The sequence below is a fragment of the Cololabis saira genome, chromosome 13 (assembly GCF_033807715.1).
Source record: "Cololabis saira isolate AMF1-May2022 chromosome 13, fColSai1.1, whole genome shotgun sequence".
In the NCBI taxonomy this organism is placed as follows: domain Eukaryota; kingdom Metazoa; phylum Chordata; class Actinopteri; order Beloniformes; family Belonidae; genus Cololabis; species Cololabis saira.
The window spans coordinates 21848017-21874470 of record NC_084599.1 but is presented as its reverse complement, the minus strand read 5'-3'; the positions used below and the strand labels follow the sequence as shown (position 1 = coordinate 21874470).

Here is a 26454-nt window from a genome sequence, read left to right as displayed (position 1 = left end):
CCAAGTACTGGTCTGTTCTTACAGTCGGATCTCCGTCCATTGTTGAAATGTTGGGCACAGTGTTTAAATATGTCCGTGCAACATCGTCTCTTTGTAGCAGTGAAGTGGGAGTGGAGCAATCTGATTCTCGTGAACGCAGCTCCTCCCCTCTCTGCGGCTGCGCACTGCAATTTTTCATCCTTTTTTTCTCCCCTATTTTTTCGCTCTACTCTGGCTTCCGGACGCCAAGAAAGACAGAGACCGCTGCCGCCGAATTTAAAGAGACAGTAGATAGTTATTTTAAAATACGTTAAACGGCAACCATTGTCTCCGAGCTTTTATTTCCCGACGCTTTCTGCCTCCCCTTGGTCTAATTCGACAGCGATGTTTGGTCAAAGTCACGTCGGGTAGCAGCTTGTCTGTCATCACAACCTCCACTCCGCTGGATTCCCCGTCCCTTTTTTTTTTTTTTGCTCTCTTGTGTTCCCGAGGACTGTCCAGCCAAGGCAAAAGTAGTAGGGGGGTTTTGCTCGGGTGGTGTGCAAGGCTGGATGTGGATTCCCCCGATCCGGAAAGAGCGAGGTTTTTGTCGGATAATAGCCAACAACCGGAGGAGGAAACGAGCGAGGCGTCCCCTCTCAAGTTGTGGCCGCGGCTCTGGAGCCTCCCGTCGCCGGGATAATGGCGAAGATCCAGGCTCAGCACAGCACCGCCAAGCAAATCACCCAGATCCAGGACAAGCCTTACGTTATATCGCAAAAGCAAGTGCAGCAGCAGCATTTCCAGAAGCTGAAGGTAAAGGGGGGGGAAAGAAAAACGGCGGACACACACGACATAACAAGGGGGGTGGAAAAGTCTTCAGACTCCACAACCATTTTGTTCATCGGCTCTCTCCGCCTGAGAGAGAGAGTAGTGAAAGAAAACGACTGGGGCTAACCCCCTCGTTAGCTCCACATAAAAGTAATTCACACACGGAATTAGGGACGTGTAAAGGTGAAATATGCACGGCGGGGTTTCCATAAATGGAGGTTGTGAGTGAGTCAGTTTGTGATAGTTGAGTGTTTGCGCCATCGGCGGCAGCAGCTGCCTGAAGCCTGGATTTATGGTCCCGCGTTAAATCGACGCAGAGCCTTTACCACCATTACGGCGTAGGGCTCTGCGTCGGTGTAACGCGGGACCGTGAATCATGCCGCGTTCCATTTGTCCTCGGAAGTGGGGATTTCCCAGTTCCCAGTTGGATTTTTCAACTGGAACGCCCCTCGAAGTGGGATTTCCCACTGGGAAAGTGGGAGAGTCTTCACCACCCCCGAGTTCACATTCCAAGATGGCTGCCCCGGTTGTAAACAGTAGAAGAGAGCTCTGTAAAAAAATTGTAGCACTTCATTCTAGTTTTGGTCTCACTAAATCAGTCGTATACAAGTATTGTTCGGCATATATATGCTGCCATAGTGTAATTTACATTTTTCATGTGGTATATGCGAACTACAAACTTGTTTACCTACTTTGTAACTGGAACGCTGATAACTCGGCTGTGACGTCATTCCCAGTTCCGAGTTCCGACTTCCGAGGTAAATGGAACGCAGCATCAGCCTTGAGTCGCAGCTCGGCGGTGTGAAGTTCCTGCTCGGAGGTCTTGAACAAAGTGGAGGACGAGCAGCAGCCAGGCCAGCAACAACCTCCACTCCACTCCTCCAGCACACACAATTCACACTTCTTTACTGTCGCAATATTGTTTTTTTTTTTAATATATACATACATGTCCATATGTGAAAAATTATTGCACTGTTTTGTCCCCATTTGCTGGGATTGGGAAGCAACCGCGACTAAACGCATAGTGTGTGTGTGTGCATGCGGGTGTAGGAGTAGCGTTAAATCGACGCAGAGCCTACGGCGTAGGGTACGCGGCGACGCACACCGTACGCCGTAGGCTCTGCGTCGGTGCAACGCGGGACCATAAACCAGCCTTTATTATCGTGAATGGCTGTCGGCTAGCGTTAGCTGCAACAGCCCTCTGGAGGTGTTCTGCTGCTGACACTGCTTTGTGTGTGAACATTTTTTTTTCTTTGTCGCTACCTAAATTAGCTCGGTTGCGAAGTGGACCAAAGCTGTTGAGTGTTGCATGGATTTGCACCCCTTTTTAAAAAAAAAACCCAAACAAACAATACTTGTACAGCTTGTTCAGCTTTTACTGATGGGTTTGTTGACGTGAGCACTTCAGCCAGGGGCGAAAATCCCGTTTCATAGTTGGGGGGGACAATAAACAGTAACATTTTAGAGAATTAATCCAGTGGGGGACAAGGAATAAAAGTTTTAGCCTTCCTTTAATACAGCATTTTGACATTTTCATCTCTATCTCGCAAACAGGCAGAAGACCTTTCTTAGAGCAATACAAAACAATGGTATTAGGTGGAAGGTGGCAATAATACAGCACATCTGACATAATACACTGCAAAAACCCAAAATCTTAACAAGAATATTTGTCTTATTTCTAGTTAAAATGTCTCATTTTTAGTTAAAAAAAATCTCATTACACTTAAAACAAGACTCATCACTGGAAAAAACAACAATTTTCACCTGTTTCAAGTAGATTTTCACTTGAAATAAGTAGAAAAATCTGCCAGTGGAACAAGATTTTTTTTCTTGTAATAAGAAGATAAATCTTGTTCCACTGGCAGATTTTTTCTACTTATTTCAAGTGAAAATTTACTTGAAACAGGTGAAAATTGTCAAATAACGAGTTATTTTTCTGGTGATGACTCTTGTTTTAAGTGTAATGAGATTTTACTGTTTATTATTATTTTCGATTTCGGTTTCGGCCACAAATTTTCATTTTGGTGCATCACTACTAAATACTACTGCATTGTTCCAAAATTATTAATTCTGTCTCAAATTATTCTAGGGGGGGACTTGTCCCCCCCGGGATTTTCGCCCCTGACTTCAGCCTACGATAAAGAGAGCTATCCGCCAGTAAATGAAACATTTCCTTTTACAGTTCGCAAATACGCATGACTTTTAGAAAACTGCAAACAAAAACAACCCTCAACGTTACATCGCTTTCATTGTAATAGTACCATCCAGTGTTGTATTGATGTGTATGCAGGGGATTGTTAAACATGTATTACATCTGTTGCAAGAGAAAACACAATGTTGTGAAAAACGTTCATTCATACATCTAATACTAATTGGGTATTATTTTTTTTATGTCTTACTCTTACCCCACCCCCAGGTTGAAGATGCCTTGTCATATCTGGACCAAGTCAAAATCCGCTTTGCAAATGACCCTGGCATATATAACAAGTTTCTCGACATCATGAAGGAGTTCAAGTCACAAAGGTATCTGTGAAAATATGTGTATACAATCAAATTAGGAAGTTATAGCAATACATTTCAAAGGAACTGTTACCAAGACAACTTTTGTTGAAAGCCAGTGCTTTAACCACAACCTTTTGCTTTTCCTAGAAAGGGCGGCTTACTTCAGGTTATCAGGTTTGGAATATCATGATCAACTAAAACTTTGACCATTTGGTTTATAAAAAATGAGGGAAAAAAAGAAGAAAAGTTTCTTTAGTTTGCTCGTCAGATGTCTAAAATAAATGCAGTTTGTCTTCAGTAATTAACAAAGATATTATTGAATCCTCTGCCAACACTGTTTACAGTGCAGGTGGAGAGCTGTTGACCTCATCTGGTGATATTGTCGGACGGTGGACAGAATACGTCAAGGATCTCCTCAATCCCACTGACGTGTCTTCCACTGAGGAAGCAGAGGCTGGGGACTCTGGGTTGTACACTTCCATCACCAAAGCCGAAGTCACTGAGGTGGTTCGCAGGCTCCTCGGTGGCAAGGTGCTGGGGGTGGATGAGATTCGCCCTGAGTACCTCATGTTTCTTGATATTGTGGGGCTGTCTTGGCTGACATGCCACTGCAACATTGGGTGGAGGTCGGGGACAGTGCAAACCGGGGCATGGAAAACCGGGTTGGTGGTCCTTCTTTTTAAAAGGGGGACCAGAGAGTGAGTTGCTATAGGTGGATCACTCTTCTCAGCCCCTCCCTCGGGAAAGTCCCCGGTCGTGGAACCATGGACCACCTCTATACCCTCCAGAGCGTGTTTTGCCCAACCAGTCCACATGTGCTTTGTGGATCTGGAGAAGGCATTCAACCGCGTCCCTCGTGGTATGCTATGGGGTGTGCTCTGTGAGTATGGGGTCCGGGACCCATTGCTGAGGGCTGTTCGGCCCCTGTACGACCAGAGTAGGAGCTTGATTCGCATTGCTGGCCATAAGTCAGACCAGTTCCCACTGCCCTTTGGACTCTGGCAGGGTTTCCCTTTGTCACCGGTTCTGTTCATAATTTTATGGACAGGAATTCTCAGTGTAGCAAAGGGCCGAGGCCCAGTTTCGGAACCACCGGATTTCATCTCTGCTTTTGCAGATGATGTTGTCCTGTTGGCTTAATCAGGCCAGGACCTTCAGCATGTGCTGGGGTGGTTTGCAGCCGAGTGAGAAGTGGCTGTGATGAGAATCAGTCCCAAGCAAAAATCCAAATCCAACACCATGGTTTTCAACCAGAAAAGCGGGGTGTGCCCTCTCTGGGTAGGTGAAGAGGTCCTGCTTCAAGTGGAGGAGTCTAAGTATCTCATGGTCTTATTCACAAGTGAGGGAACAATGGAGCGTGGAATTGACAGACGGATCGGTGCAGCGTCCGCAGTTATGCGGTCGATGTACCGGACCGTCATGGTGAAGATGGAGCTGAGTAGAAAGGCAAAGCTCTCAATTTACCGGTCAATCTACGCTCCCACCCTCACCTATGGTCATGAACTTCGGGTAATGACAGAAAAGGACAAGATCGCGGATACAAGCGGCCGAGATGAGTTTCCTCCGCAGGGTGGCTGGACGCTCCCTTAGAGATAGGGTGAGGAGTTCTGTCACCCGGGAGGAGCTCGGAGTCGAGCCGCTGCTCCTTCACATTGAGAGGAGTCAGCTGAGGTGGCTTGGGCATCTGTACCGGATGCCTCCTGGACGCCTCCCTAGGGAGGTGTTCCAGGCATGTCCCTCCTCTCTAGGGAGGTGTTCCAGGCATGTCCCACCGGGAAGAGACCCCGGGGAAGACCCAGGACACGCTGGAGAGACTATGTCTCTCGGCTGGCCTCAGAATCCTCCCGGAAGAGCTTGGGGAAGTTTCTGGGGTGAGGGAAGTCTGGGCCTCTCTGCTTAGACCGCTGTCCACGCGACCCGGATCACGTGGATGAAAATAGAGGGATTATTGAATTGAAATTAAAACTTAAGTGCAAAAAAAAACTTTGAAGCTGTGGTATAAAGTTAGGGAATTAATTACTTATAAAATGTTTCCCTTTTTCTTCCGGTATGTGTTTATAAAATCAGCCCCAACTGCCTCATTGATTGCATTTATAAGAATCAGTCGGTATTGTAAATGATTCTCAGAATTACCAACTTCTGTTTTCCATGTCATTTATGCTGATTTTTGTGTGTGTGTGTGTCTCTGTGTGTCTCTGTGTGTCTCTGTGTGTCTCTGTGTGTCTCTGTGTGTCTCTGTGTGTCTCTGTGTGTCTCTGTCAATTCTGTATCTGTCAAAAACTAGTGTAGACACTTGAGACCTTTTAGGAGACTCATTGGTTTCCATTAATTCCATTCATTCAACACCTGAATGTGTTGGATGGCATGTCTAAACAAGAATGTGCTTTTCGATAACAATTTGCCTTATTAGCTCCTACCTATTAACATTAGCACATAATTCTAAACACATTACTCTGTAATTCCCTTAACACATTCTGATAAGAAGTGGTCAGATTGGACTATTGATATTGTTATTAATGGTACATATCTTTCGTTAAAGTAGGATGATGACGTTTCATTTTACCCCCCAATGATTAACTGCTCATTTTTGAGCTCACACTTTAATTGGTATTGCATCCTACTCTAATTATGCAACGGATATTAATATTTTGAAATGTAAATGTAGGTTGACAACATTTGAGTATTTCACCTGTGCTTGTTTTTAAACTAAGCTGTAGGACAGTTGATTTTATTTCTATACTGTGAACGGGAGAAGCTAGACATACTTTGACTCCATCAACCCCACCCCAACAAAGTCTCTCTGCTTTTTTGAATAGCATTGACACGCCAGGTGTTATAAACCGTGTGTCACAACTGTTTCATGGACATCCAGACCTGGTTTTGGGCTTCAATGCCTTCCTGCCACCAGGCTATCGGATAGAGGTCCCTAAGAATGGGATGGCTTTCCTCCAGTCTCCGTTCTCCACACAGGTAAGATATTGCTCCTCCTTATATTTTGACATTATAAAAGCTAATGGCTTATCTTAAATTCTTTTGAAGTTTTCCTCTGGAAATTGTGTCAAACTCATGATGTGCTGAAAAAGTGTCCATGTTTAAGCTGACGGAAATTTTATTGTTCAGAGGAAACGTGTGTTAAACTCCCATCACAACCTTCATTGTAGGTCTCACAAGCTTGCACGTATGAAAAGGGTATTTACTAATTGTAATGGTTTTTTTCATGCAGTATTATTGAAAATAGATTTTTGCATCAGCTCAGACTCGGTTTTAGTTCCGTTCAAATTTGTTTTGTTTTGAAATGTTTTGACTTTTGATTTGTAATTCTCTGAGAATGCAGAGATGAGTTACACTCCTCAATTTCATTGGCTGTATCCATTTGCTTTTGTCAAGCAAGAGCTGAAAACACACAGTTGTTTGGAAAAATGATGACTTGAAAATGTTTTTTTTTTTTTTAAAGAAAACTGAGAAGCACACATGTAGACTGTTACCTGAATTTTTTTTTTTTAAAGATTTTTTATGGCTCTAGTGGCCCTTTATTGAAGTAGCAGACAGGAAGGGGGAAGAGAGAGAATGGGGATGACATGCAGCAAAGGTGCGCAGGCCGGTATTCGAACCTGCGACCGCTGCAGGAGGACTGTAGCCTCAGTATAAATGAGCCGCTGCTTAACTCACTGTGCCACCGAGCAGCTCAACTGTTACTTGAAATTTGAATCAGTTCAATTTCAGTGCAGTTTTATTTCCGTGGCACCAGTTCATAGCAAAAAGGGCTCTTTTAAAAGCAAGCTACACCCTTGCTGCCTCCTTTTTTTTTCAAAAACACCCATTCAAACACAGAACCGAAACATATTCATCTTAAAATAACCAGTGTGTTTTCTTCAAGTGATGGTTAAATTATGAAAGTGGGTTGAATCAGTGAAGGTTGCGTACGGCGTAAGTTTAGCTTATCCACAGTGGACAGTTGTGGGACAGTTGCACACCAAAACAGGGTCTGCAGTGGATCCAATTTTTTTTATTTGGTGAATTTGCCTAAATAGTGTTGATGCCATATGTAACCATTACAAATGTTTGACTTTTAAGAATGAAAGTTAAATTATTAATGTGAAGCCATGATTTCATTTTTTAGATCTGTATGTAACTGATATTATGGAATGGTTACTGAAAATAACCAGTTGGATATTTGTGACGTAAATTAAAGAAGGCAGCATGTCATATTATGATTAAGCGTTTCTATAAACAGTTTTTTTAAACATTAATTCAAAAGGAGCCTGTTGTATTGTATTTTTTCTTAATAAGTGGCACAAATAGCTTGCACTGCTCATATGCTCTTAATCCATTTCCAAATAATTTGTTTTGCAGGTAGTATTTGCCCGTTTCCTGTTTGTTTTTTTTTTTTTGTTTTTTTTTAGATACATTTTTCATACTAATTGAGTGACAGTTCCCGTTAGAGCATGTAGTGTTACACCGTGTCACTGCTCAGTCACATGGTGTGTCATCATTCTACAACTGTTCCTCTATGAAGGTTTCTCCAGGACATCAGGGGAAGACTATGGTTGCTCCAACAGTGGCTGCGACCTCTGGTGCTTCTGTTGTTCCTACTGAAGCTGGACCAGCCCAGACCAGTGAAGTCAAGGCAGCCTCATTGGAGTCCCTGTCGGCATCTTCAGCAGGACTTCCAGAGCCTCCCAGCAGACTTTCTCTTCCTCTGGCTAGCAGGGAGAGCCAGAATCAGGCAACCACCTCATCTGTTTCCCCACCTGCGTCAGAGACGAGCCCCGTAGAGTTTGACAGTGCCATCAGCTATGTAAACAAGATTAAAAACCGTTTCTTGGACCACCCAGAGATTTATAGAGCTTTCCTAGAAATTCTTCACACATATCAGGTATTAAAGAAATCACGTGGTGGTTTCAGTTGCATATTAAGATGTAATGTTAATGTTGTATTGTCATTTTTTAGAAGTGCTGATATTCCAGGGATGAATTAGTACTTTGTTGTTGTAAATGGCAGCAGAAAAAAGATAATTATTTTGATCTGCTTTTTTTTTTTTTTCAAAGTTTAAATCCTCACCCGTGAACACAATTGTCCTCTAACTTTTCAGAAGGAGCAGCTGGAGGTGAAGGAAAGTCGAAGCAGCAAAGGCAGCACGGGGATGACTGAAGATGAGGTGTTTTCCAAAGTTGCCAGTCTTTTCAAGGGACAGGAGGACCTGCTAGCTGAGTTTGGACAGTTTTTACCTGATGCTAAAAGATCTCTGGTAAGTCAAGCACCAATAAGGCAGATTTTGATAATACTCCACTCTGATAGAAGATACTTTTTTATTTTCTTCAAAGGCTTAGAAATGAACAGTTTTTTAATCAAACATAAAAGCAACACCTCTTTCCAAGTTCTTCTTTTTTCAAATAAAGCTTACGAATGAAATGCTATTGGATAATTTTCTCATTAAACAGTGCAGTAAAACAAAATGTTCTTTTTTTTGTTTTATTCCTTTGAAGCTATAATTGAAAATTACAGAACAAACAAAGATGGAGCAGAAACAACTAAGATCATTTTTACTTAAAGATATTTTTTTCCCACCAGCATGTGTCAAAGGTTCATTCTTTAATCTTTTTTTCCCCTTTTTATGGAAGTAAATTATGTCTTTTGTAAGATTTAGTACTGTGTTAATAATAGTTTCAACGTGCTTTACTATATGCGGTCACTTTGACAAAATATGAAGCAATATGTGAGTTTTTGCAACTATTAAACAACAAAGTGTAATTTAGCCTTTCATGGCTTTCCTGTGTGTTTTCTCCCGTGTAGTTTACAGGGAGCTCACTAACAGGGGGGAAAGAGCAGCCAAAAAGGTCAGAGGAAGAGGACACAGTAACCAAACAGAACAAAAAGAGGCCCAGGCCCATACTCCTACAGCACATGTCGCCACTGCTCAAGGTAGTGTCCTTGTATAATACTTGCCTTAGGTTATGCACAAATGTACTGTATTTATATGTTCTTGATCTGTAAAAGTTAAAGAAATATATTTTCCCCCCAAAACAACGACGCAAATGTTCAGTTGAAATAATGATAATTTTAAGCTAAGAAATTTTGTGTCATTCTTAACTTGTAAGAAATGTGGTTGTAAAAAAATTGAGACCGTGGTATCTTTTCCACTATATTGGATTTCCTCTTTTAATGACTCCCTTTGCTCTTAAACGGAGTAAACCAAACATTACAGTTCTACTTTTTTGTGTTACTAAAGCACACTATGAGAAATTGCAATCCATCTCGTGAAAACACTGCAAACAATCGGTGTGAATATGCACATCAAAGTAGAATGCATAAGATGCCCTAGATCTTTTTCAAAATGAAACATGGGGACCAAAGCTATAACACCACTTTTCTTTTAACTTTCAAAGTTTAAACACAGTGACCTCTGACTAACTAATGCTTAAAAAAGCTTCTCATCTCTCCATTCTCCTCAAAGCAGTCATACATTGAAGATACATTCTACAGGGTAACTATATCCATCTAGTTCTGAAAAAGCATACAATACAGATGCCATTGCATACTTTTAAGCCAGAGATATGTGCCCAGTTACCTCAGATGGCTTCAAGAAACTGGTTAATAGTTTGGACAAGTGTTATTCCCTGACATCTCTGCAATAATGGTGTCATTCTCCCTGCTACATTTAAAGAGTAGTGCACAAAAGTTGCTAGGGGTCATAAGAGTATAGGTAGGCTCATGTGAGCAGGCTTGGTATTCTTTAGGGGGTTATTTGATAGGTCATGGGAGTATTTTATATGCTCACCTGAAACCTCTTTAATTTGTGTGAAGTTTAAGTTTCTTATTTTCTGTTACTTTCGGTCCATGATAGTGGGTCAGTCCTAAATATTCTTGGATTAAGTTACCACCTGGAATTAATAAAATACAGTTTGCCAAAATGTTGTTGAATAAATTAAGACCTTTCAGGAGCTCTGATGTAGTACTGCACTAAAGACATCAGAGTTCATCGTTCTTTTTTCATTTTACACAGTTTTTATAGCTCTCAAGTTACTTGGTGACCATACCAAATTAAGTAATTTGTTTTCTCATTCAATTAATAATTGTTTTAATTAATCACAACTTAAATGTTGACCAAAAGACTGATGATTTAAATTTTTTTCAAAATTCAGCTGCCCCTTTTCTTTTTTTCATGCAGAAAGTACAAAAACTGATTCACAAAACTCCAATGGACCTTCAATTTTTCCACCTTTGCCTCTGACTTAAATAATAAAACTTGAAATCCTGCCTAGTGATGCAGCGTACTGTTGTACAGCACAGGATTCAGTACAAAATAGTTCATTGGTGTTCTTGAGAAGTCTTTCAATTACTGATGCCACTGTATCTGTGGACGGTGCATCAGCTCAACTTCCCTCATTAGTTCAGGGTTAATCATGCTGTTGAATTTTTTCCCTGAATTTAATTTGATGAACTTAGTCCTTCTCCTCTTGAGGTTCTGACAGGGTTTCCCTGTGGAAAAAAAAAAAACACGGTACTATGAATAGGACGGGGTGTGCATGGAAATCTGTCTGTTCGTTTAATTCAGTTTAGTACTGTTTGGGTCATTTGTGCCAGTTGTTTCCATTTGTGGGCATGTAGTCAGTCTTGGTACGTTGAACAGGTGTTGATAATTGAGGATTATCATGCTAGATTTTTCAAATCTTTGGGCAACACATGATTGGCTGCAGAGCAAATTGGTGGAATCTCACAGACTGTTGCACATGACAAAATTTACATCAAATGGTAATATAAGAGGGTTGCACATGCAAATCCTGAATTAGCTTTTAGCACGTCCTCCTCCTCTAATGGGTGTTTTTCCTCCACTAGTTCTCGCTCTTCCTTGACTTCCTTTTCTTCCTCAATGGTCCCATTTACGTACATCAGAACTTCCCCACTTCTCATTCCTTAATTTTTTATTTATTTTTTGACCTGATTGGTGTGTCTATAGTTAGGCTGCTATGTATTTGCATATCTGGTGATTCCATTATTTACTTGTTTCATAGATTTTATTTGAAAGCCTGTGTTTTAAAATGGCAAACATCTGGAATCATTTTGTTTTTAGTGTTTTATGCAATTGTAAAAACAAGATGTTTTCTCATCCTCGATTCCAGCATCCTATTGCTTCTTTTGGTGTATATTTCTCTGTGTAGTTTACAAAATGTTTTCAGTGGCTCACCAATCTGGTCTGTGAATTTATGTATGTTTAATGCAGTTTCTCCACTTTTCTTAATGGCACAGAAAGTAATTTGGAAAACAAAACCAAAGGTTTTTTTCTTCTTTTTTTTCTTCAAAGATTATTAGATACGTGTTTCTCTTGCTCATTTTTTCCAGAAAAAATTGAAATATTCCTGTACCAAAGATCAATCATTTGCTTCAGTTGGCAAACATGGTGTCTTAAGAGAATTCTCGTTTTTTGATAAGGTAAGGAATCAATGTTGGTCCTAGATTTACTTTTTTTTCTTAACTACTGCTATTATACACTCTTTTTCTCAACTGCCTTTATTTCTGTGTTTAGATAGTATTATGAAGTAATTGGCCTGATTTCCTTGTCAACTTGCCCATCATTCAGGTTCGTCGCCTGTTTAAAAGCCAGGAAGTGTATGAGAACTTCCTGCGTTGTATTGCCTTGTTTAACCAGGAAGTAGTTTCTGGAGCAGAGCTGCTTCAACTCGTCACTCCTTTCCTGGGGTGAGTAGATGGAAAGATGGATAAATGCTTGAAATGGCTACATACATTAAAATCTTTTCCTACTTTTGCAGGGAAGGGTACGAAGTGTGTGTTTACTTGTTTTTAATCTAAAGGCTGCGTCTAATGATTTGTAAACTTGTGTCCATATCATTGAGATAAATGGTCATTGCAGTAGTATGACAACCTATTTGAATCCACATTGCTTTCACATTATTTTGCTGAACACTTCACCTCAACTCAACTGGTCCTCTCTTGGCTTGTCACTCGTGATATCATCATGATTTCATTTTCTTACAGGAAGTTTCCTGAGCTGTACACACAGTTCAAGTCATTTTTGGGGGACAAAGAGCTCTCTCATGCTGTGTCAGGGCTTTCGGATCGTTACATGGAGGGGGGAGGGGGCAGAGAGGTTGATTATGCCTCCTGCAAGCGCCTCGGATCCAGCTATAGAGCGTTGCCCAAGACTTATCAGCAGCCTAAGTGCAGTGGGCGCACTGCCCTATGTAAAGAGGTACTTATCTAACAACCTTGATGAGTTGGATTTTAATTTCTCTTAAGTCATTTGCAGATATTTCTGTTTGAAGTTTGTAAAAGGTTCCTTATTTGTATTCTCCTTTTTCTGCCACTGTTTATACATTACTTAATCTTCTTGTGCATTAATCTCATCTATATATAAATGGAACAGTGGCAAACAAACACCAGGAAGATTTTGTACATACTTTTGTGTATGTGCAGACTCATGCCCGGGCAAAAGCATAAACAGCAGATGATGTCATTCAAAAACAGTTGAATCATATCAAATGATTAAAAAGGGGGTCACTGAAACTTGTTTTCTTGCAGTAAGCCCTTGACATTAATGGCTTTTCCCCCTCCATCTGTCCAATTGAAAGGTTTTGAATGACACTTGGGTGTCGTTTCCCTCCTGGTCAGAGGATTCCACCTTTGTTAGCTCAAAGAAGACCCCTTATGAGGAACAGCTGCATCGCTGCGAGGATGAAAGATTTGAAGTATGTACTTTCCATGTCTTATGTGACTTCCAAGTGAAGAATATATTGTTTTGTTTTTTTGTGTGTGTGGGGGGGGGCTTTTTTTTTTTTTTGGTTTTATTTTTGAGGCGGGGGGGCGACAGTGTCTGAGTCAAGAACAATACAACATGTGAACTGAGTTTGAAGCAGCAACCAACTTACTTGATATGCAATTCATCTATTACTGGCCCAGCACTTTAGTTGAGAAGATCATGGCACCTATAATATATCCAGCCCAGTTATATTAGACAGGAAACCCATCAAGGATAAAAACAAGTCTAAATATATCTGGCAACCTACCCTCATATTTTTCTTATAAGCCAAAATATAGTGCTTTAAGTAAAGCTTAACTTCAGCCTTCTGCTACAATTTTTCTGACATGTATATAAGTTAAATTTGCGCCTCCAATCTTAATGGAAACACACTGGATCAATACATTGTTGCATATGGGAGATCCAGAACTAGATCCAGTGACTTTTTCTTTTAAATGTTTTCTTTTTCCCTAAAAAACCCCCCACAGCAAATGGCAACCTTTGAAGCAAAACTTTAGTACTGACTGCTGACCAGTGTTGATCTTTTCTGCTTCAAGCACAGAGAGGAAGACATCACATCAGTACATAACTGTAATGACCAAGTAAATCTGGGTACTGAATTTATAACATCAAACCGTTCAGTGAGAAGCAGAATGATCAAGGTGTAAAATTGTTTGTTGAGGATGATGTATAGTTATTTTATTTATGAAATTTAGCCCCTGCTATGCTATTTATTACGGCAATACCTGGTTTTCATGGTCAGACTGACAAGAATGACTTCAATGAGAGTGAAATGCTGACCTTGCACTGCCCTGATACCTGCCCTCTAAAAACTCTTCCGGTCACACTTACAGCTGGATGTTGTTCTGGAGACAAACTTGGCCACCATAAGGGTGCTGGAGAGCGTACAGAAGAAGCTGTCCCGTCTGTCACCAGAGGACCAAGACAGATTCAGACTAGACGACTGCCTAGGCGGCACCTCGGAGGTCATTCAGCGTCGTGCTGTGTATCGTATCTATGGCGACAAGGCCCCTGAGATCATTGAGGGACTGAAACGGAGTCCTGCCACTGCTGTGCCTGTGGTTCTTAAGAGGTCAGGATCGTCATCTTATGGAAGAACTTTATGCTCTTTTGTTGCTGTTGTTTTTATCTGAGACCTGAACATCCTCTACAATGAAATTACTTTATGCTTTAATATCCACATAGTTGAACATTATTTTAACTCATTGGTGACATGCTTCAGATTTTGGTTATGTCATTAAGTTTTTTTCCTTTTTTTTGTGGTCTTGAAGAGGTTTGTCTGCCTGCTTCATTTACATAATGCACAGATTTAAGCAAGTGAAGCATCTAATTGCTGACGGTGTAAGATCTGTATCAGTAGGCAATGATCACAGTGCACCAGAAAACAGACAAATCTCCAACAGATATTTATGAAAAACGCATACAAGCAAGTGCACTGGCAACCATAATAATTCTGCATGTTTGATATGGCTGTGTTTTGCAGTCTATCAACATTAAAGCTATATTTTGTGCCTCCAGGTTGAAGGCCAAGGAGGAGGAGTGGAGAGAAGCTCAGCAGGGTTTCAATAAGATATGGAGGGAGCAGTATGAAAAGGCCTACCTGAAGTCCCTCGACCACCAAGGAGTCAACTTCAAACAGAATGACATGAAGGCCCTGCGGTCAAAGAGTCTCCTCAACGAGATTGAAAGCATCTATGATGAGGTGAGATTTCTTTAATTCTGGATCGTTATGAAGTGAAAAGGGGATGTTCTTTCTATACCATTTTCCTGGCAAATATCTATAGTCAGGAATTGCATTTACTTTTGTAAAATTGTCAATTTTAATGTAACTTGATTATGATCCCTTCTGATGTTTGATTAGTGAGGAGAATTGGGGGAAAAATACTTGTACTGGCATAAAATATGTATTAGCAAATGTTTATCATAAAGCATTTAACAGATTTTTGCCTATTTAAAACTGCACCTGGCTTTGTTCATGATTTTGAGCACATTGGATTTCTAATCCACGATGATAGAAGAACTTGACAGCTTAATTTTCATCTTTGTAACAGATGTTGACATCGCAAGCACAATTGAATGCTTAATCATTTGTCAACATTTATAATAATTAAAATATCCATCATTAATGGAAAACAATTGTCATGCTGGAGATGAGGATGACGCAACTCAGGTGAAATCTCAACGGCAAAGAAACCGGAAAATGGATCTCAGTCTGGATATCTTTTTTGTCCTTTGCTTGCATGTTGTTTTTTGTTAAAACGTTTGCGTGTAGGTGCTACCTGATAGGTTTTATTGATTTGAAAAGTTTATGATTTCATCTTTAAACTTTGTATAAGGGATTATATGTTTCCGCATTTCTTTAAGTTTGTTATGTTTTATTTATGGCAGCGACAGGAGCAGAGCACGGAGGAGGGCGGAGTTGGCCAACAGGCCCGCAACAGCTCTGGTTTGGCCTCATCCAGTGAACCTCACATGGTGTTCACATACGATGATAAGCAGATCTTGGAGGATGCCGCTTCTCTCATCATCTACCACGTCAAACGTCAGCCCACCATCCACAAAGATGACAAAGACCACATCAAGCGTATCATTCAGCACTTTGTCCCCGACTTATTCTTCTCCCGCCGCGGAGAGCTTAGTGATACAGAAGACTGGACTGATGAGGAGGCAGAGCCTGAGGAAGGAGGAGAAAGAGGAGAAGGTGTAACGGCTACAGCGGGTGCAGGAGGAAATGGGAATTCTAGTAATGCTTCAGGAGCAGCGCCCACAGGTCAGTCTCAACCCCAGCCAACCCTGTCACAAGCCCAGACTCAATTGCAGCAGCAACTCAATGGTGAGTCCAGGAGGAGGCGCTGCAGCCCACCCCAACCTGCTGACACAGAGGCCTCAACTACATCCACTAGCACAAGCCAGCTTGCAGGCACTACTGCGTCCACGCCTGGCTCGACACCGATGGAGACGAGTTCTGTTGCAGCTGGGGAGAAAGTCGACCTCCGTGACCCTGAAGCAGAGCACCAGAAGGAGCTGGATGGAGTCTACAATCTCTTCTTTGTCAACAACAATTGGTATTTTTTGCTGCGGCTGCACCAAACTTTATGCTCACGGTTACTGCGGGTTTACCGACAAGCTGAACGGCAGCTACTTGAGCACCGAGCAGAGCAAAGCAGAGAGAGGCTGCTGATGGCAGAGGGAAGGAGGGAAAAGGCGTGTGACCTGGCCATGGAGCTCCGCCTCAAACAGCCCAGTAAGTTCAGCTTTTACTCATGTTTTTGGCATTATCTTCAAATAGTGATATTACAATAAGTGATGATTTGAGTAGGGTCATGTAATACCACATTTCATTATCATATTTGACTCTAGTGTTTCTTACATAGCTTCATCATAGCATAAATTACCAATCAAATGTCCTCCTGCTTGCAACACAAGTAAGCTGCATCCATGTATGATTGGCTAGAGCCAGCTCTGTAACCACAATTTGATTGGCTGATGCTTGAGTTGAAGCACAGAAATTTCATTTTCAATTCAATTCACACTTTATTAAAGACACATCTCGAGAAAAGGTCCATAGTAGGGCTGGGCGATATGGACCAAAAGTCATATGTCGATATTTTCTAGCTGAATGGCGATACTCAATATATATCGATATTTTTTCTGTGCCATAATTGGGGTTTCCCCCAAAGCATTATACCATAGCATCTCTGTTAGCTTAATTTCTTTCTGAGGCAAACCCTTAAAAACAGTCAGTTTTAATACAAAGCCTCATGCCAAATGTCACACAGGTACCTTTTATTAACAGAGGTCTGCACAATATCAAAATGTATAAAACAAATGAAATAAACTGCCTGCATATATAGAATAAAAATGCTTCTTGAAAAAAATAAAACAAATATCCCTTTCCTGCATAACAATTCAATTAAAATACACTGTGCAATTAATACAATGTAGACAGTAACAGGCAGACTTTTCCACTGAGGTTGACAGTTGTGCAAATAACAAAACATTTGTGCAAATCTCAAATAAAACATTCAAGTCAATTTTTCACAAAATAAGCTATATCAAAATCATAAAAAAAACTTTTTTTTTTTTAATAATCGATATAAACTATATTGTCTCGTACCATATCGCGTTTGAAAATATATCTATATATATTAAAATCTCAATATATCGCCCAGCCCTAGTCCATAGTACCATTAAAAAAATTATAACATACACGATATAAAAGACAACAACCTATGATATAAAAGACAACAAACACCACAATACAGAAGACTTAAAATCAACAGTGACATAAAAAGAAAACAGTGTCAGACGCAAGTGTAGAGACATGAATGCCGGTGGTTCCACAACGTAGACGTGAACCTGACTGAGCTAAGTGCAGGATTCATTAAGCAGGTGATAATGCTATTTAAAGAGTTAGATACTCTACATATAAATGTATACATCAAATTCCGTAGCACAGCAGCACAGGTTGGTACTCCAACACTAACGAACAGATGACTGGCACTGCAGCTCCTTGGGACTTTAAGAAGCAGCCTCATACAGTCATTATAAGCCACAGTGAGCCTCTGCATGCTGCTTTTCTTGTTGCGACACCACAAGTGGCCAGTGTATAGGGATGTACAATATGTTTTAAACAAAGAAATTTTAATATCCACCGAGCACATGCTGAATTTGCGCAGCAGCATATTAGCTTGGGCATACATCCTTCAACACTGTCTGTAAATATCTCTGTCATCACAGAGATCATTAGTCATACAATGACCAAGGTATTTCACCTCGTCACACTCGGTGAGGGCAGAGTCTGCCAGAAAGAAGTCAGGAAAAGCTAACCTTCTATCTCCCCGGCTACGGACAATCATCACATTACTCTTCTTTGTGTTATATTTAATGTCGTATTCAGACCCGTACTGAGAACATGTCCTCAGCAGCTGCTGGAGGCCAGCACTATATGGACTGAAAACAACCAGATCATCCGCGTACATTAAGTGGTTGACAAGTACATCACCTATCATACAGCCTGTTCCACACTTATTCAACTGCACAGAAAGGTCCTCCATATAAATATTAAACAGGACCGGTGACAAAATCCCTCCCTGCCGAACACCATTGGTAACATGGAATAGAGCAGATACAGAGCTTCCCCACTGAACTCTCATAGTCTGCTGTGCAGACCAGTAAACCAGAATTCTGACAGGGTAACCAGGAACATCTCTCACACTCAATTTGCTGAATAACTTTTAATGGTTAACACAGTCAAACGCTTTTGAGGCGTCGATAAAACACATAAAAATAGTGGAGTTTTGTTTCCTATATTTATCAACCATTTCCTTTAAGGCAAATATGCACAAGTCAGTGTCATGATCTCGTTTAAAACCCAAATTGGTTATCAGATGTTAAAATATAGTGTTCCAGTCTATTCAATAAAGTTTTTTCCAGAATTTTAGATAAAGTACTAGCTAAGGCAAAGTTGAAAATTCCCCAACTTTTGACGGAAACAAGTTCCCACCGCTACACATGGAACCCACAAGTCACCATACACTTGATCACCCCATTCAAAGTAAATGGACAGCAACACCAGAGACACTTCAAGCGTCTACGTGTCAGGGGTTTTGTAATTTTACCAACCAATGTTGATATAAACTACATTTGAGCTACGTCTACACTAATCTGTATTACTTTGAACCTGACTGCGTCTGTGTTTGGGAAAAATCAATCATCTACACTGGTGTTTCATTTAATTGTTGGAAAAGATTTTCATTCACTTGCCACTGCTGTAAATGCATTTCGCACAATTACATAAGTTCATAGTACACATGAGTGGAAACGGGATAAAAACTACTGGAAATAACATTTGCTGCAGATTTTAATAATATCCTAGTGTTTCCTCCTATGCTTGTGGCCAGTTGTTGTTTTATTAAATACAGACTTTGGCTGCATAATAGCTGATGCCAAACAGCATAGTTGGTGGTGCTTTCTGTGAAATCTGAATATTGTTGCTTAATATTAAGGTTTGTGTGAGATGTGTGTTTTTTTGGTCTCTTGTAAGGGTTAGTGGTAATGATGCATTACTGCCACCTAGTGGGCTGTAAATCACCAGTCTCTCACAACCAGCACTTAGCACTCAAGACCAGACATTTTGGCTGATATTGTGCCCTGTTGCATTGATGTTTCTGTCTGTAAATACAACTCCAAGACAGAATGGCAGGAAACCTTTTTTTTGTGCTTGTAGAGGTTCGGATGTTGATGAACCCTCCAATACTGGTTGTCATCATGTTTTAAGTGCACAACATTATGCCAAAAAGAGACTTCAGATAACAGTTTTTAGGCACTCTGATCTTGTTTGTAATTTGGGACAGCAGCTGTATACATCTCATCATTTGCAAGACTGATGACAATACAGGTTTCTGAACCATCAGATGAATGGATGCTGAGCGGTGGTAAAAACTGAGTCTGCCCCCTTCCTGACACCTCAATCCTACTACAAAGTGCATATCTTATATAGGGAGGGTTCTACCATGCCATTCACTGACAGTCAAACTCAGCAAATTTACATATGACACATATTTACACTGTATTCTTGGGAATGTTTACATGCACAACATACTAGTAACACATATTTAAGGTCAGATTCTATATTAAAAAAAATTATAAACAGAAATATAATTAAACAAACTAGCTCTCAACTTCTACCTCTCCTCAGGCAGTTTACTACAGTTGTAGTTGTTAGTGCCGCCTTCATGCGTGCGCTGCACACCTCCCCAAAGTAAATCTCAAAGAGAAGAATGTTAAAGAAAGAAATTACAGAAAAAATAAATAAAAAACTGTGTAAAAAAAAAAAAAAAAAGTATACTTTACAATGTCACAATGTAGGTGTGTGCCACATTTCACCTTTGTGAGAGGGATCCTGTCTCTGTTCTAACTTGTTAGGAACGGAGGTGAAACGAAAGGGAGACGAGCTCTGTGTGCAAACACAAGCTAGAGTATGCTGGTGTTACCAACGCCGCTTCATACCCACATGCCGTAACAAACTCATGTTGTGCTGCACGGTCTCTTTTCGAGCTGTGTGAATTGAATTGTGGCAGTTTAAATACGGGCATCTGTTTTTTGCACCGATATGACGCAACAGCTAGATTTACACAGTATATACACAACGCTTATGTATACAAAGTGAAGTGAGGTTTGCAGCAGGTCAGACCTTCTCTGTTTTCGAGGGCTGACTTTGACAGAGTAGTGGCCCTGCCACATGTACCAATAACAAAAGTTTTACATTTGAAAATGGGGCTTTATTAATATGGATGTAGCCTTGGACATTTGAATGTTATCATGTTTGAGCTACAGATGGGGTGTTCAGATCCATAGTGATTTTTACTTCTGGTTATTTGTCTCAACTGAGCTTTAGCTACATGCTGCTGTTAAAAAAGGACATCTCTATGCGCCAACAGGTGAGGTTGAGCTGGAAGAGTACTACCCAGCCTTCCTAGATATGGTGCGCAGTCTGCTGGATGGCAACTTGGACTCGACACAGTATGAAGACACACTTAGAGAGATGTTCACCATCCATGCTTACATTGGCTTCACCATTGACAAGGTTATCCACAATATAATTCGGCAGGTGAGAAACGTTTACTTTGGCATTCTGCATGCACATTTGACTGTGAAGACTGTTTTAAAACTCAAAACTGCAATATCCTCTTCTCTGACTTCAGTTGCAGCACCTGGTGAGCGATGAGGTGTGTCTGCAGGTGGTTGATCTTTACTTGGCTGAGAGAAAGCGGGGAGCAGCAGGTGGGAACTTGTCCTCGCAGTGTGTCAGAGCAGCTTGGGAGACCAGTTACCAGTGGAAAGCGGAGAGAGTCATGGCTGAAGAGAACTGCTTCAAGGTGAGCACAAAGTCACATAATGGATGCGCTTGATGACACATGTGGCCCTGGCACTTGTTGGAGTGAAACTACTTCACATTCACAGCCTTCAGTGTCTCTGCAGTTTAAACGGTGAAGTTGTATGATGATCGTATGATGGTGTCTTTTAAGATGTAGCTTTCTTGTTTAAAGGGACTGTTGTGTTGGAAGGGAACAAAACAAAATAAAAGAATAAAAATACTGGCATGGCAGCAGCCGTGTCCAACTGGACTCTCAAAAGTCTGACCAGCACTTATCCAGCTGTTCCCTCATTTGATTTCTTGTTTGCGTTTTTCTCTCAGATGTAAGTCGATTTGGATAAAATATAGTAGTTGGATAAATGACAGAAGTAGTTGGTCAATAACAGTTTTAATGATTTTGCATTAATATACCATCATAATGGATTTTAAATGGAACAAATAAGATGTGTGTTAACTCTTAAGCTACTTTCACCCTGCAGCTCAATTCCGATTTTTTTTTTTCTCTCATTCATTCATTCATTCATTCATTCATTCATTCATTCTTTATTTCATTCAAAAAAAATAAAACAATTCAATACAAATACAAATTTTCTTAAATTGTGAATGAAAAGGGAGCAAGAAGAAGAATCTTATCTGATCTGCCCCTTTTTCCAAGAAATAACTTCACAAATAACGTAAATTAAAAATAAAAAAAAAAAACAACTAAGTGAATAAAAAACTAAAATAAAATAAAATTACCGCCGTCTATGGGTATGTCAATCAAACTTAACTAACATATTTCATTATATTTACTTAATATACAGGCTTTAATTGTTCTTTTGAATGTAATGTTTGATTTGGATTCTTTGTTTTCTTTATTCAGATTGTTCCATAAACTGAATTCTTTCACAGAAACACAACGTTCCATCAATTTTGTCCTGCATCTTGGTTTTTTAAAATCTCTGTTCCTTTTAAGTTATACTTGCTTTCTCTTTTTTCAAATCTTTTCTGAATGTTGATTGGTAAAGTTTTTTTATGAGCTTTAAACATAATTTGCAGAATACTATAGTCTACTAGTTCATGAAATTTCAACAGTTTTAACTGAAGGAATAATGGATTTGTTGGATCTCTCCTGTGATTTTCCAAATTTTTTTCCCCAAATAGGACTCATCAGATTTTTTTAATGACAGTTTCAACAGTGCAAATTTTTTTTTTCCCCAAATGCAATCCAGGCCACTGTAATACGTGGTCCTAAATCGGATACATATTTAAACCCTGTTGAAGCGGTCGCAGTCAAAACAGTCATGTCGCATTACATCCATCTTGATGTCACAGGAGAGTGTTTTGTCTTGAGGAGAGGCACTGACAGATTTATTCAAAAGTCTCCCGTGAAATCATGGAAATTATGGATGAACTCTGCCGTTGAAGACCCTCAGGTTGCGATCCAACCACTCCTGGTTCACTCCCATCCACACATACCTCTGTACAGAGGTAGCAACAGCTGCTGCTCAAAACACCATCGTTTTAACATTTAAATGATTTTTGTGAACGACAACACAAAAACATGAGTTTTGAGCATAAAGACCTGCAGTATGAACATAGCCAGGTGCTTCTCGTGAGCAAAGGTCGTACCGGGCCCTGGATCTTCCTCCTCACAGATCTGTCTCGGTCCATTTTTATCCAGGAACTGAAAACGCTGTTTTAGGAATTGACATGCGGGGAATCAAGTGACGAACTGCAACTCACACGCTTAAGCAATGTGGTATTTTTGAAGTTAGACACACACTGTTGCATCTTTCTCACAACACTGAACACAACTGTTTCTTAAACGATGGGATTAATATGACTTGCGGCCAAGACCAATTTTCTTACTCATATTGTAAACATTTCAGTAAAATGTTTATAGAGGTTATTTCAAAGTAACGGTCGGGATTTTAAGATAAATCCTCATCTGATTATTTTAACTTCAAGACTCATTCTTTTCTTTTTATTTCAACACTGTTTACATAACTGTCTGGCACTTTACCTTCTATTTCATTGGTTTGAAGGCATTGATTTTGTTTTTAAATTGTTATTTTAACATGTCTTTAAATTGAATGGACCACTGCGTTAACATCCTGCCTTAATATCTGAAATTATACAAACCTGCTCTTACTCAGATGTGATGAGTCGATCCACTCGGGATCTCCCAGTGTTTCTTGGTTATTTATTTGTTTATTTATTTTATTATTAGGTGATGTTTATTCAAAACAAAGGTCAGGTGACATTGACCGTTGAGCTGCTGGACACGGAGGAGGCTCAGGCTGATGACCCACTAGACGTTCAGGTACCTCCATGTTTCACACATGTGTCTCCTGCAGAAACATTAAGAGAAACTGACTATAATAGATGATTAAACTTGATCTTGTTTCTGTCAGTGCCTGTCGAGCTACATGGAGCAGTTTGTAGGAACAGAGTCCAGCCTGTGCTCTCAAGCAGATGGCTACTTCTTCAAGCCTGTATTTCTGCCCAGGTATGATGATTAACAGCAATCAAAACACATTTCTTTATACCCTTACCTTGATTATTTGTATTCTTCTGGTACTGGCCTATGTAGAAGATAACTAGGTTTCAGCTTGATTTGAAGTGTAAATGGGATAAGATTAGTTTGTAATTCAGAGAACGGAGAAATATTTTGATTGAAGTTAACTTTATAGGTTATATTGTGTCTTATCAACCAGGAACCTGCGTCGTTTCCGTCGCTGGCAAGTACGGCAGGTGGAGGCGATGCGCTGCAGGAGAGAGTGGCACCGCCAGCTGGGGGTAGAAAACGCTGGCAGTCTGGACTGTCGCTTTAAACTCAACACTCACAAGATGGTGTTTGTCATGAATTCTGAGGACTACATGTATCGCCGGGGGGCGCTGGTCAAGGCCAGGAAGGTAGGCTTGAGTCCGCACTTACCTTTTTTAAAAGTTTCACACCCCTCCTCTCCCAACACCATTGTCTGACTATGTTAGAATTAATGATGCACCGAAATGAAAATTTGTGGACGAAACCGAAAATAAAACACTTGGCCGAATACCGAACATGGTTCTTCGCAGTTTTTCATATATTTTGCCAATTTTTTCACCATTGCATAAATCAAATAAATTGGATTTAGGCATGCTTTTCAAAGAAAAAAATCTTTTACAAAATTACAAGGTAGAAAATATTTATTGAACATAAAAAACTGAACATTTTTTAATTTCCCATCATTATGTTGTTTTGGTTCCACCTCCTGGTGAATGTTAGGTATTTCCTTATATTACAACGCCGTTATTAATTGTTCGTTTATTTTCCCACTTATTCCACCGAAAGTGTTTTTTTTGCCATTTTCGGCCGAACAATTTCGGTTACCGAACAATCACTAGTTTGAATTAAAAATTGGTCCCTTCCTCTGCAGCTCCTTTTGTCTGCCAAAAAAGTCAGTTTTATCCTCATAAAAATGCACAACAATCAAAAGAAAAGTTTTGCAGTGGAAAGTTAACTATTGTTGTCTTTGATGCACATTTCAATTTGACGTCGTCTTTAGATGAAATCTCAGCAGTCCTGGCTCACATCAAGCTTATAGTTTGACTGAATCATTTAGGTTTGAAAGGAGCGTCATGTGACACGTTTGAATCTGATATCCAGCGCTGCCTTGTACATCTTGATGATGAGAGCTCTGACAGTTTTCCTTTTCCTCCACAGTCACAGCACAGGGTGGCAGCGAGCCAACATGAACGCTTTGACAAGTGGCACCAGGGCTGGCTGGGCAATCATGTCACAGCTGCAGCCGAACGCTCGGTGCAAAACTGGCTAATGGGTGAGGAGGAGGAGGACTTTATCCCCTGCAAGACTACCTGCTTGTCCATGGAGGTGAAAGGACAGATGGTCAACAGATACCAAGTTCATTACACCAGTAGCAAAGCCCCCGCCTCACCGTAAAGGTCCGCATGGTGATGGACACGCAGGAAACAGTTACGCAGAGAAATGCATGGACTTACAGGACATCTATCTGTACACTAAACACAGACATCAACAACTACAGTCCCATTACTTGGCCTTCCTTCACTACACTCATTCGCTGACACACATTGATGAAGAAACTGGCAGAAACTTAGTGAGTCAGTGAGTGAGTGTCAGCGAGAGGAGTGATGATGTGGAAATGAGGACCACAGCCAGTGAAGTAATGAGAGTGAACTCAGTCCTGACTGATGGGACTAGTTGGACATAACGGCACAAATGGAGCTCATCAATCCGCAGCATCTTCATCATTTTATCTTCTCTCATGGCACTAAAGTTAATAAGACTAATGGACAGAGGAAGCCTATCAGGTGAGAGGTCATGAGACATCATGAGACATCATGGAATTCTTTTCTGAAATGTGAATGTCTTTTTTTTTTTTTTTTTTTCTCCTCTTTCTTTTCATGTTAAGCGTAGTTTTTAGCTTATAAAGCCAGGGAGCCTTCCGCCTGTTGGTTGATTTGTGTGTTTATATGGAGAGATAATGGTAAATGTGTGTATGTATGTGTATCCTGCTCTCTTCATGTTGACAGTTTATTGGCCCAGAAGAGACTCTACAAATACGGTAACTGCATTTTTGCTGTTATGTGCATATATATATATAAAAACAGGGATCCTGTAATTTTGTATATGCAGCTACACGGCTGAGAAATCAAATTATCATGTGGTTCCTTACAGTGTTTGCCGTCAACCAACTGTTGTTTGTGGGGTTTTTTTATTTTATTTTTTTATTTTCCTGGGTTTTTTTGTGTTCTTGGTAAACAAGTTATCAGGGCAACAAAGAGTCCTTAAAATTGATTAGTTTAATATTGATAAAGCAGTCAAATTATGTATCATATTCATGATTTCACCAAACATTTTTTGTGTTGTCCATTTTTGCATACTGACGTTGAAAATAAAAGCAAATTATCATCAGTGTTAAAAAAAAAAGAATGTATAATGTTTATCCTGTATCAGTTATTAGAAAATAAACAACCTAGTTGTGACCTTCTTAGATGATTACTGGCAGATTGATTGTCATTAACTAATCGGTTGCTTTTTCAGTTATTTGAGCAACATATAGTGGAGTGGCTGCATGAGCAACATTAGCCTGTACAGAAGCTACAAAAGCTAAACCAACTCTGGTACAGTTGAATGTTGATACTGAAACGTCCCTTCAGCTGTCTGACTACTGAATAATCACTTCATGTACTTTACAGTCTATACTTTGATTAGCTTGTTGCTTTTTCTTGTGTAATTTTAAACTATGTGTTTCAAATTTAAACTGTTTGTGAAACATTCAAGTTACTTTAAATTCCCAAGGTAAATGTGGGTGCAATAAGGTAAAGTTTATGTCACAGATTGAACCACACAAGCTGCATCTTTGTATAATTTATTGTAAAGTCTCTTTTTCCAGTCGTCTTGAAAGCCAGACTGATCCAGGAGGTTTGAGGCTGACGAATCAGATTTTAGGGAGTATGAGTATAATTATTTGTGCGGTACTTAGCAGGTTTTTAAATGAAACGC

General features: G+C 40.2%; 1 protein-coding gene across 2 annotated transcripts; it reads left to right on the top strand.

The window, feature by feature from the left end:
- The first annotated feature begins 214 nt into the window (after positions 1–214).
- Positions 215–25939, top strand: sin3b (SIN3 transcription regulator family member B). 2 transcript variants are annotated; one of them, XM_061738272.1, is made up of 19 exons: positions 215–774; positions 3206–3312; positions 6108–6261; positions 7808–8167; positions 8384–8539; positions 9085–9213; positions 11632–11721; positions 11870–11988; positions 12286–12499; positions 12879–12995; positions 13900–14138; positions 14585–14768; positions 15455–16310; positions 20509–20678; positions 20773–20946; positions 23158–23250; positions 23342–23436; positions 23645–23843; positions 24634–25939. In XM_061738272.1, exons 1-19 carry the CDS (start codon positions 661–663, stop codon positions 24868–24870), a joined length of 3807 nt encoding a protein of 1268 aa, XP_061594256.1. In that variant the 5' UTR covers positions 215–660; the 3' UTR covers positions 24871–25939. The 2 variants fall into 2 exon arrangements, with proteins under 2 accessions (XP_061594256.1, XP_061594257.1); XM_061738273.1 differs by lacking the exon at positions 11632–11721.
- The last annotated feature ends 515 nt before the right edge of the window (positions 25940–26454 follow it).

Excerpts from the sequence above, each read along its gene's own strand:
- sin3b (XM_061738272.1), top strand. The coding sequence starts at position 661 with ATGGCGAAGATCCAGGCTCAGCACAGCACCGCCAAGCAAATCACCCAG. Across the intron at positions 775-3,205 it reads AGCATTTCCAGAAGCTGAAG|GTTGAAGATGCCTTGTCATA; the intron begins GTAAAGGGGGGG and ends CCCCACCCCCAG. Across the intron at positions 12,500-12,878 it reads GCACTGCCCTATGTAAAGAG|GTTTTGAATGACACTTGGGT; the intron begins GTACTTATCTAA and ends TCCAATTGAAAG.